Source organism: Pan troglodytes, chromosome 6, assembly GCF_028858775.2.
Source record: "Pan troglodytes isolate AG18354 chromosome 6, NHGRI_mPanTro3-v2.0_pri, whole genome shotgun sequence".
Classification (NCBI taxonomy): Eukaryota; Metazoa; Chordata; class Mammalia; order Primates; family Hominidae; genus Pan; species Pan troglodytes.
This window is the reverse complement of record NC_072404.2, coordinates 155,465,722-155,477,973: the sequence shown is the minus strand read 5'-3', so window position 1 is coordinate 155,477,973 and position 12,252 is coordinate 155,465,722. Positions and strand designations below refer to the sequence as shown.

At 40.3% G+C, this 12,252-nt stretch overlaps 1 protein-coding gene across 2 annotated transcripts in view; it reads left to right on the top strand.

Annotated features, from left to right (window-relative positions):
• KDM7A (lysine demethylase 7A) overlaps positions 1–12,252 on the top strand; it is a 95,934-nt gene that overhangs the window by 60,932 nt on the left and 22,750 nt on the right. The window contains exons 10-11 of one of the 2 annotated variants that reach the window (XM_527907.8): positions 6,351–6,442; positions 8,749–8,838. In XM_527907.8, the coding sequence (XP_527907.3) occupies positions 6,351–6,442; positions 8,749–8,838 (182 nt within the window). The remainder of the gene's footprint in view (positions 1–6,350; positions 6,443–8,748; positions 8,839–12,252) is intronic. The other variant, XM_009454339.5, reaches the window with a different exon arrangement.

Here is a 12,252-nt window from a genome sequence, read left to right as displayed (position 1 = left end):
TGTGTGTTTATATTTACTTTATTATGTTATTAAAATAGTTGATTATATAGATCACACACGCACTGCATACACACACACACATTCATACCGTGTAAAGAACAAGGCTGTTCTTACTCAGGTAACCACCACCCAAATTAAGCAAAAACAGCTTTGCCAATACCTTAGAAATGCTCTGTTACCTTTCTCATTACACCTTTCCGCTTCCCTTCTAGAGATAACCATTATCCTGACCTTTGTGATAATACTTTTCTTCAGTTTTATCACCTGTGTTATAAACTAAAATAATTTAATTTTCTCCATTTGTAAACTTCCTACAAATAAATTCATACTGGTATTCTCTTGTAACCTTTTACTCAGCATTGTTTGTGAGATTCATCCATGTTTTTGTATGTGGCTGTAGTTCTTTTTCATTGCTAGAGTATTCTGTTGTATGAATATACTATGATATATATATACACACACACACACTGATTCTGCAAGTTTGACATTTTGGAGTTATTTTTGGTTTTTGACAATTACGGAAAATGCTGCTAAGAAGTTCTTGTCTTTGTCACCTAGTACAAGAATTACTCCAGAAAACAGGCCTAATTGCTAGGTCATAGGTAGAATTTAGCAGTTGCTGCCAAATTGTTTCCAATTCCCATTTCCATGGCAGGGCAAGAGAGTTCCCAAAGCTCTATGCTCTGGCCAACACTTGGTATTGTTAGGTTATAATTTTTGCAAATCTCATGGATATAAAGTAGTATTCTTTGTGCTTTTAATGTGCATTTCCCTGATTGTTGATAGAATCGGGTAGTTTTTTTCATATGTGTATAAGCCTTTTGGATTTTCTCTTTACTGAAGGACAAAATTTCTTAAATTTAAAATAGTATTTTTTTCAACTTTTATGGTTAGTGCTTTCTGTGCCTTGTTTAAGTAGTTCTTTCTTATCCCAAGGTCTTGCAGAGATCCTTGTTTTCTAAAAGGTTTTACTGTCTTGTGTTTTGCATTTAGGCCTTTAACTCACTTGCAATTGATTTTTTTCTTTTTTTTTTCTTTCTTTTTTTTTTTTTTTTTTGTGTGAGTGTTGGAAGGGAGTATTTTCACTTGCTTTCATATAAATATCCACTTATCCTAGCACCATATTTTGAGTAATCTATTCTTTTTCTGTTCTTCATAAACACTGCTCCTGTCCTATATCATGTGTTGATATCTGTGTAGGTCCTGGGATATACACACACACACTCAGCCACCCTTCTGTTCCAGTGGGCTAGCAGTCTGTCTCTCCACCAAGCATACTATCTTATTAACTTTTGATAAGACTTGATATCTGGTAGGTCCTCCTTCAAGTATGTCTTTGCTTTTCTTTCCCCTTTCATTTTTATATAAATTTTTGAGTTACCCTATTACAAGCTGACACCACCCTACCAAAAGCAACCAAACAAGTAAATAAAAACATGGAGATTTTTATTTTGAAGATGTTAACTCTAGAGATCAATTTGGGCAAAATTTGATGTCAATAAATATTGAATTTTCTAAAAATGACATGGAACATCTCTTTATTTAGATCTTTAATGTCTTTTGGCATTTCTTAATTTTTTTTGGTAAAAATTTTGCATATATATGTCTTGCTAGATTTATTCCAAAGTATTTCTTTTTTTAGTGCTGTTATAAAAACACATATCATTGTATTAGTCTGTTCTTGCATTGCTATAAAGAAACACCTGACACTGGGTAATTTATAAAGAAAAGGGGTTTGATTGGCTCAGGAACCTCAGGCTCTACAGGAAGCACGATGCTGGCATCTGCTTAGCTTCTGGGGAGGCCTCAGGAGACATAACCATGGTGGAAGGCAAAGGGGAGCAGGAGCAAGATAGGGTGAAGGGGGAGGTGCTACACACTTTAAAACAACCAGATCTCACAAGAACTCACTTGTCATGAGAACAGCACCAAGAGGATGGTGCAAAACCATTCATGAAGGATCCAGCCCCATGATCAAATCACCTCCCACCAGGCCCCTCTAACAGTTGGGGATTACAATTGAACATGAGATTTAGGTAGGGATGCAGATCTAAACCGTATCAGTCATTACTATGTATATACGTATGGTTGAATTCACAGGAAATTTCTGTTTTTGTACTTCAAAAATAGTCAAATACTAGCAATTTCATATGGTTCAACTTACCATGTGATACTGGAATATAGAAGCAGTTAATTTTTATACTGATTTTAGCAACCTTGTTAAAATCTATTATTTAATCATTTATCTGACGCTTTTTTAAAATTCTCTAATACACAGTCATATACATCCTCATTGAATAATGACAGTCTTGTTCCTTCTTTTCTAATATTTATATCTTTTTTTTCATTGCTTTACCGGGTTGTCTAGGACCTCCAGGGAAATAGTGAATAGAAATGGCAAAGGTGGGCAGCTCTATCTTTGTTCCCAGTCTCAGAAGGAAAGCTTTCAATCTTTTGCCATTATCACCTTTGTTGTAGGCTTTTTGTTGATAACCTTTATCAAGTGCTTGTCTATTCTAAGCTAGCTAAGAGGTTGTTTTGTTTTTTCCTTTCTTTTTTTTGTGGGGGACGGAGTCTCATTCTGTCACCCAGGCTGGAGTGCAGTGGCACGATCTTGGCTCACTGCAACCTCTGCCTCCTGGGTTCACGCAATTCTCCTGCCTCAGCCTCCTGAGTAGCTGGGATTACAGACGCACACCACCACACCCAGCTATTTTTTGTGTATTTTTAGTAGAGACAGGGTTTCACTATGTTGGCCAGACTGTCTCAAACTCCTGATCTCATGATCCCCCCGCCTTGGCCTCCAAAAGTGCTGGGATTACAGGTGTGAGCCACTGTGCCCCGCCTTTCCTTTCTTTTAAAAAATGATCAGTGGTAGTTTAATTTTTATCAAAAGCTTTGCCTGCGTATATGAAAAGTTCCATGATTTTTCTTCTTTAACCTTTTAATTTAGTGGTTATATTGATTTTCTAATATTAACCCAACCTATAATTTTTATATACCATTAGGTTAGTATATGGTTTATATTCTACCTATATGTTTATATTTTATATATTCTATATATATTTACATATTACATATGAGTGTGTGCATATGTGTGTATTTTTTTGATTTTGGCACATGAGTGAAATTGGCTTGTGCTTTGTTTTCTCATACTGTCCTTGTTAGATTTTGGTATGAAAGTTATGCTAGCCTCAGACAAAAAGTTGGGATTGCTCCTTCTGTTTCTGGTCTCTGGAGAAGTTTGTGTACGATTGGAATGATTTTCTTGAATGACTAATAGAACTCACTGGTGATCCGGGTCTATAGTTTTTTTTGTGGGAAGATTTTTGACTGCTGAGTCAGTATCTTTAGTGATTAAAGGACCATAAAGGTTTACTAACTAATTATCGAGTTCATTTGTATAAATTATTTTCTTAAAATATATCTAGAAATTACATATAAAATTTGACGTTTGTTGGCAGAAAGTTCTTCATGTTACCCTCTTACCTACTGTGGCATTTGTAATGACATTATTTCTATTCTCCATACTGGATATTTGTGCCTGTTTTCTCTTTATATTAATTTTGTGTGTGTGTTTTTTTTAAGAACTTGTTCGAGGCTCTGTTTGCTGTTTTGTTAATTTTTGGCTTATGATTTGTATCAGTTTTTTTGGCATTAAAACTTTTTTGTGCATCTTCAGCTCATTAATTTTCAGCCTTCTAACATAAATATTTAAAGCTATACATTTCCCTGTATGTATAGTATACAACACATTTTGATATGCTTTCATTATTTAACCAACATATTGTCTGATTTCCAGTGTTTTTCTTTGATCCAAATGTTAGTCTATTTTTTAATATTTGCATTTCTTAATTTCTAAACATAGGGGCTTTCTTTAGCTTACCTGCATTATGAACATATATATGGTTTAGATCTTGGACTTTGATGAGACTTGTTTATGGTCCTGGAATATGGATGAGTTTTGTAAGTGTTCTGTGTGTGTTTGAAAAGAATGTGTATTCTGCAGTTGCTGGGTACGATATTCTATTTATGGCCATTGAATCAAGCTTTATATTGTTCAAATTGAATATATGCCTAGGGATTTTTTTGTTTTTAGTTCACTTACTCTGTCTCTTACCAAGAGAAATATTTGAAAATCTTCCACTGTGATTGTGGAGTTATTTCTCCATGTAGTTCTGTCTAGTTAATTGTTTTCTATATATTCTTTTTATTTATTTATTTATTTTTATTGATCATTCTTGGGTGTTTCTCGCAGAGGGGGATTTGGCAGGGTCATAGGACAATAGTGGAGGGAAGGTCAGCAGATAAACAAGTGAACAAAGGTCTCTGGTTTTCCTAGGCAGAGGTCCCTGCGGCCTTCCGCAGTGTTTGTGTCCCTGGGTACTTGAGATTAGGGAGTGGTGATGACTCTTAAGGAGCATGCTGCCTTCAAGCATCTGTTTAACAAAGCACATTTTGCACCGCCCTTAATCCATTTAACCCTGAGTGGACACAGCACATGTTTCAGAGAGCACGGGGTTGGGGGTAAGGTCATAGATTAACAGCATCCCAAGGCAGAAGAATTTTTCTTAGTACAGAACAAAATGGAGTCTCCCATGTCTACTTCTTCCTACACAGACACAGCAACAATCTGATTTCTCTCTCTTTTCCCCACATTTCCCCCTTTTCTATTGGACAAAACCGCCATCGTCATCATGGCCCGTTCTCAATGAGCTGTTGGGTTACACCTCCCAGACGGGGTGGCGGCTGGGCAGAGGGGCTCCTCACTTCCCAGAAGGGGCGACCGGGCAGAGGTGCCCCCCACCTGCCGGACGGGGCGGCTGGCTGGGCGGGGGCTGCCCCCCACCTCCCTCCCTGATGGGGCGGCTGGCCGGCCGGGGGCTGGCCCCCACCTGCCTCCCAGACGGGGTGGCTGGCTGGGCGGGGGCTGCCCCCCACCTCCCGGACGGGGCGGCTGCCGGGCAGAGACGCTCCTCACTTCCCGGATGGGGCAGCTGCCGGGCGGAGGGGCTCCTCAGTTATCAGAAGGGGCGGCTTCCGGGCGGAGGGGCTCCTCAGTTATCAGAAGGGGCGGCTTCCGGGCGGAGGGGCTCCCCACTTCTCAGACGGGGCGGCTGCCGGGCGGAGGGGCTCCTCACTTCTCAGACGGGGCGGCCGGGCAGAGGCGCTCCCCACATCTCAGATGATGGGTGGCCGGGCAGAGACGCTCCTCACTTCCTAGATGGGATGGCAGCTGGGAAGAGGCGATTCTCACTTCCCAGACTGGGCAGCTGGGCAGAGGGGCTCCTCACATCCCAGACGATTGGCGGCCAGGCAGAGACGCTCCTCACTTCCCAGACAGGGTGGCGGCCGGGCAGAGGCTGCAATCTCGGCACTTTGGGAGGCCAAGGCAGGCGGCTGGGAGGTGGAGGTTGTAGCGAGCCGAGATCACGCCACTGCACTCCAGCCTGGGCAACATTGAGCACTGAGTGAACGAGACTCCGTCTGCAATCCCGGCACCTCGGGAGGCCGAGGCTGGCAGATCACTCGTGGTTAGGAGCTGGAGACCAGCCCGGCCAACACAGCGAAACCCTGCCTCCACCAAAAAAATACGAAAACCAGTCAGGCGTGGCGGCGCGCGCCTGCAATCGCAGGCACTCGGCAGGCTGAGGCAGGAGAATCAGGCAGGGAAGTTGCAGTTAGCCGAGATGGCGGCAGTACAGTCCAGCTTCCGCTCGGCATCAGAGGGAGACCGTGGAAAGGGGAGGGGGAGGGGCGTTTTCTATATTTTCAATACTATGTTATTGAGTACAAATTCTAAGTGGTTACATACGTCTTTCTGGTGATTTGAATCCTTGGTCATTATGAAATAACCCTTTATTAATGACAGTTACACCCCCTTTCTTTTGGAAGCTTGGTATCTTTTTCCCATCCTTTTATTTGAAACCTTTCTATATTTTTTAATATGGTATGTGTGCATATTTAACTTATTTTAAAATCTGGCCAGATACAGTGGCTCATGCCTATAATCCCAGCACTTTGGAAGGCCAGGGCTGGAGGACTGCTTGAAGCCAGGAGTTTGAGACCAGCCTGGGCAACATACTGAGACCCCATCTCTACACAAAAAAATTAAATCCAATGAAATGGCCTTTCTTTTAACTGGAGTATTTAGTAAATTACATTGAATGTAATTCTGTTTCTTTATTGTCTTTTTGAATTGATTGTTTCATATTTCACTTTTTATATTTTTATTAATTTGGAAGTTATATAGTTTTATATTTGGTGGCTACTCAAAATCTGAAGTTAATCCCTTTAACTTTAGAACATTTTAACTATTTTTTTTTCTCACCCCATTTCCATTCCTACAGAACTGAGAGAAGATGGTTTCCAGCCTCAAACTTACCTAGTACAGGGAGTGAAAGCACTGCATACTGCTTTAAAATTATGGATGAAAAAAGAAGTAAGTTGTTTCAACAGTGAAATCACTGTGTTTTATGTCACAAGATTAGAAAAACAGAGTCCTTGTGCTATTTTGGCAGCACGTGTGAATGCCAGTAGTAGAGGGAATAGAAATCATGCCTTTATATACAACCTGCATTTTATTATTCAGTATATACAAATGTACTGGCTTCTTTTATGAGAATAAAGTATTTATTTCTTTAATCTTCAACCTGGAAAAGAAAGTAATTCAAGTATATTTAGGAAATTGACTAAGAAATGAACATATAGGTAACATTGAGCTCTTACAGTTGTGCTATAGTGTGCTGAGAGCACTGTGCTTAATCTTTATACACATAATCTCATTTAATCCTCAATGCCAACTGTGTGAGGTCTAGGTGCTGTTGGTACCACCATTCTACATATGGGAAAGCCAAGGTTCAAAGAGTTAAGTAACTTGCCCAAGAGAACTGGTGAAGTTAGGACTTAAAACTTAGATCTCTGGGACTGCAAAGCCTATGCTCGTTACCACTCTGCTAGATTTATGTAAAAGTGAAGGAAAGGAGAGACCAAATTTCAAGCATGAGCTTTCCATTTTCATGAAAATATGAGCTAGTTGTTTGCATTTGAATCCCACCACCTCCAGATCTCCATTTGGAATTAGTGTTTCCTTCCCTTATGCATCCATGCTATATTTCTTGTGCCTATGGGCTTAAAACAGATGTTTATAAAGTAATATATTTGTGTTTCCTTCAACTGGGTCTGTGAGCTCTTGAACAGGGACTGTCTTTCTCATCTTTATTATTATAACTCCATGGAACTTTGCACATAATACTTTAATAGGTGATACATACATATGTGAGCTGATGAAAATACATGTCCATATTAATTTCTTTTTTTTTTTTTTTTAGACAGAGTCTCAATCTGTTGCCCAGGCTGGATTGCAGCGGTGCGATCTCGGCTCGCTGCAACCTACGCCTCCTGGGTTCAAGTGATTCTCCTGCCTCAGCCTCCCAAGTAGTTGGGACTACAGGCACGCACCACCACGCCTAGTTAATTTTTGTATGTTTTAGTAGAAATGAGGTTTCGCCATGTTGGCCAGGCTGGTCTTGAGCTCCTGACCTCAGGTGATCCACCCGTCTTGGCCTTCCAAAGTCCTGGAATTAGAGTCATGAGCCACTGTGCCTGACTGTGTCCATATTAATTTCTTGAATGTCCCCTTGAAATAAAAATCTTGCTCTTAAGAAATACTGGGAGACAGTAATTAATAGGTTACTGCCTCAATGATTTTATACTCCCTTTTCACTGTATTATCATTGCTACATATCTGCCAGAGCACAACAGTGTGGAAGCATTCAGGAAAATAAAAATCATGTCCTCCACTGTGAAAGACCTTATTGTCTAGGGGACAAGGAAAGCCATAAGCAAATTTAAAACTGTTTAACAAGATAAAAACAAAACAAAGCAAATGTTGCCAAAACTGTATAATTTGTTTCCTACTGAAGGCTTTAGATGTGTGATTCTCAAATTTGTGACTTTATCAGAATTCCCTTTAGAGCTTTTTTTTTTTTTGAGACAGAGTGTCTGTTGTGCAGACTAGAGTGCAGTGGCACAATCTCGGCTCACTGCAACCTCCACTTCCTGGGTTCAAGTGATTCTCCTACCTCACCCTCCTGAGTAGCTGGGATTCCATGCCCGGCTTAGTTTTGTATTTTTAGTAGAGACGGGGTTTTGCCATGTTGGCCAGGCTGGGCTCAAACTTCTGACCTCAGGTGATCTGCCAGCCTTGGCCTCCCAAAGTGTTGGGATTACAGGCGTGAGTCACTGCGCCCGGCCTTCCCCTTTCCTATTGATGGGATCTTTTTTCTATTTTGCTTTTGACTATTAAAAGAAAGAAAAGTACAAAAATTTATTCAAATTAGATTTCCCAAGAGAAATTAGGATTACGTTAGTGTCTGTGTTCTCCTTAAAAATCCTTATGCATTATGAATTAAATGTTAAGCTTAATTTGTCACTTTACGAATTAGTAGTAGTAGTTAGAATTACAGTAGGCTTTGAGGAGTAGAGTACAAGGTTACTACTCAATATAAAGCAAAATTCACTGTGAGACTAGTCTGTTTTTAACACAGTCTAAGAGGATTTTGTATGTTAATGAGAATCTCCTTAGAAGGCATTATACTAGCTACACGAACTCTGAAACCTGGCTTACTAGTATTTGGCGATGTCTGTAACAGTTTAGAGAATCCAAAAATTGGTTTAGTAAATTTGTTTTTACATATTAAAGTGTAAATAACTTTGGTTTTCTTATTTTTGTTAATCCAAATACAGCTTGTATCTGAACATGCCTTTGAAATTCCAGACAATGTTAGACCTGGACACCTTATTAAAGAACTTTCTAAAGTAATTCGAGCAATAGAGGTAAGAGTGGAAACTGTCATGTAAATGCTTGATTATTATCTGCTTTGAGAAGCAAATGGATCTATTCCACTCTCTACAAATATTTAAAAACTCTTACACACTTAGAAGAAATATAATGAGCTGAGTCTTTGGAGGTTTCTCAGGTTTTCAGGCCTCTGAAGTCCTTAAGAGAAATTTAAATATTGTATTCTAATGAATTCTAATGGAGTAATAAGGAAACAGTTACTAGTTTAGGATACTTAAAAAAATCAAAAATACAGAGTATAAACAGTAGAACTTTCAGATCCAGTTAATTTCAGCTACCCAGAGAGGAATACATGTTTATGTAATTAGAACAAGAGAAGAAATGTAAGGTGAATGAGTCAAGCTAGGGAAGCTGGGATGGAGAGAGGGATGATAAGCAGTAGAGTGGGGCAAGGAGATGCTTAGGTAAATGCCCTTTAATAAAAGCTCATAAAATCTGATGAGATGTTTTAATTTATTAATTGAGAGCTATTCTCGGTGTTTAAGAAAGGGTGTTTTAAAGTAATTCTTCAAGAAGGTTGTTCTGTTAGTGTCTAGCTTAAATTGAGAGGAAATTAGGTGGAGGAATGGAGGCCAGCTGATGATTTAACAGCTTACATTAGGGCTGTGTTTGGAGAATGGAAAGAGGTATACATTTACAAAATACTAAAATGCTTGCTTTAATATCAATGGATAGAATGTGTAATTCTCAATGTGTTCAGATAGAGGAGAAAAATATGTTCTGTTTTTAAAGTGTTACAGTAATCACATTTAAATTGATTTAGTATCAAAAGTCATATATCTAATCTTAAATATATATGTAAGTTTATACATATATAAATCTCATGCATGATAACCAACATGAAGAATAAACTTACTGTGAAAGGTATGATTCTATATGAAGAAAAACTATAAATCTTTACTTTTGGAAGTAAAACAGTAGTTAAATAAATGGGAGTGTCAGTCAGCTCTAAATTAGTATTACAAATTTAAAGTGGTAAAATACACTTGGAAGAGTAATTAAACTGGTCCAGAGAGCAGCCAGTTCAGGATGGATCAGAAGAATGAAAGGATCCATATTTGTTATGACCTGAAATTCAAGTTTAAGTGGGTGTCTGTTATTTTATCTGGCAATCCTATCCAGGAAGGATGTCTCCAGAGAAAAATATAAAATTATTAGATTACCAAATGTGTTTGAATGTTTGTATTCTTCTAGTGGATAATTTGGGAATCAATTAGTGATTGAATAAGGGAATGTAATGACAATATGTTATGTGGTGCTGGGTTATCAATAATTTTTACCGAGTCCAATTTACTGAATATTGAAGGAAAGGGAGGTATGTGCATGTTTAAGAGAGGTGTGTAAGGATTAAGACTTCATCTTGCATGATAGGAATTCAGTAATATCTGAAGCTGAAAACAGTATAAACATATCATTTTGTAATTTGGAGGCAAATAACTACAGGGAAAACCATTTAGAAGAGTTGGAAGTCCTGGCTATATACCTAAAAGAATTGATAGCAGGGACTCAAACAGGTATTTGTACACCTACGTTTATATAAGCAGCATTATCCACAATAGCCAAAAGATAGACCAAGCAACCCAGGTGTCCATCAGCAGGTGAATAGATAAAGTGTGGGACATACTCACAGTGGAATACTACTCAGCCTTATAAAAGAAGGAAATGCTGACTGGGAGGATTCCAAGATGGCCAAATAGGAACAGCTCCAGTCTACAGCTCCCAGCGTGAGCGACGCAGAAGATGGGTCAGTTCTGCATTTCCAACTGAGGTACTGGGTTCATCTCACTGGGGCTTGTTGGACAGTGGGTGCAGCCCACGGAGCATGAGCCAAAGCAGGGCGGTGCATCGCCTGTCCCAGGAAGTGCAAGGGGTCGGGGAGTTCCCTTTCCTAGCTAAGGGAAGCCGTGACAGACGGTACCTGGAAAATCGGGACACTCCCACCTTAATACTGCACTTTTCCAATGGTCTTAGCAAACAGCACATCAGGACGTTATATCCTGTGCTGGCTCCAAGGGTCCCACACCCATGGAGCCTTGGTCACTGCTAGCACAGCAGTCTGAGATCAAACTGCAAGGCGGCAGCGAGGTTAGGGGAGGGGCATCCACCATTGCTGAGGCTTGAGTAGGTAAATGAAGCAGCCAGGAAGCTCAAACTGGGTGGAGCCCACCACAGCTCAAGGAGGCCTGCCTGCCTCTGTAGACTCCACCTCTGGGGGCAGGGCATAGCTGAACAAAAGGCAGCAGAAACTTCTGCAGACTTAAACGTCCCTGTCTGACAGCTTTGAAGAGAGTAGTGGTTCTCCCAGCACACAGCTTGAGATCTGAGAACGGACAGACTGCCTCCTCAAGTGGGTCCCTGACCCCTGGGTAGCCTAAATGGGAGACACCTCCCAGTAAGGGCCGACTGACACCTCATACAGCTGGGTGCCCCTCTGAGACGAAGCTTCCAGAGGAAGGATCAGGCAGCAACCTTTGCTGTTCTGCAATATTTGCAGCCTCCGCTGGTGATACCCAGGCAAACAGGGTCTGGAGTGGACCTCCAGCAAATTCCAACAGACCTGCAGCTGAGGGTCTTGACTGTTAGAAGGAAAACAAACAGAAAGGACATCCACACCAAAACCCCATCTCTAGGTCACCATCATCAAAGACCAAAGGTAGATAAAACCACAAAGACGGGGAAAAAACAGAGCAGAAAAGCTGAAAATTCCAAAAATCAGAGTGCCTCTTCCCCTCCAAAGGAACGCAGCTTCTCGTCAGCAACGGAACGAAGCTGGATGGAGAATGACTTTGACAAGTTGACAGAAGTAGGCCTCAGAAGATCAGTAATAACGGACTTCTCTGAGCTAAAGGAGGATGTTCGAACCCATCGCAAAGAAGCTAAAAACCTTGAAAAAAAGATATGACAAATGGCTAACTAGAATAAGCAGCACAGAGAAAACCTTAAATGACCTGATGGAGCTGAAAACCATGGCAAAAGAACTATGTGACGCATGCACAAGCTTCGGTAGCCGATTTGATCAAGTGGAAGAAAGGGTATCAGTGATTGAAGATCAAATGAATGAAATGAAGCAAGAAGAGAAGTTTAGAGAAAAAAGAGTAAAAAGAAACAAACAAAGCCTCCAAGAAATATGGGACTATGTGAAAAGACCAAATGTACGTCTGATAGGTGTACCTGAAAGTGACGGGGAGAATAGAACCAAGTTGGAAAACACTCTTCAGGATATTATCCAGGAGAACTTCCCCAACCTAGCAAGGCGGGCCAACATTCAAATTCAGGAAATACAGAGAACGCCACAAAGATACTTCTTGAGAAGAGCAACTCCAAGACACATAATTGTCAGATTCACCAAAGTTGAAATGAAGGAAAAAATGTTAAGGGCAGCCAGAGAG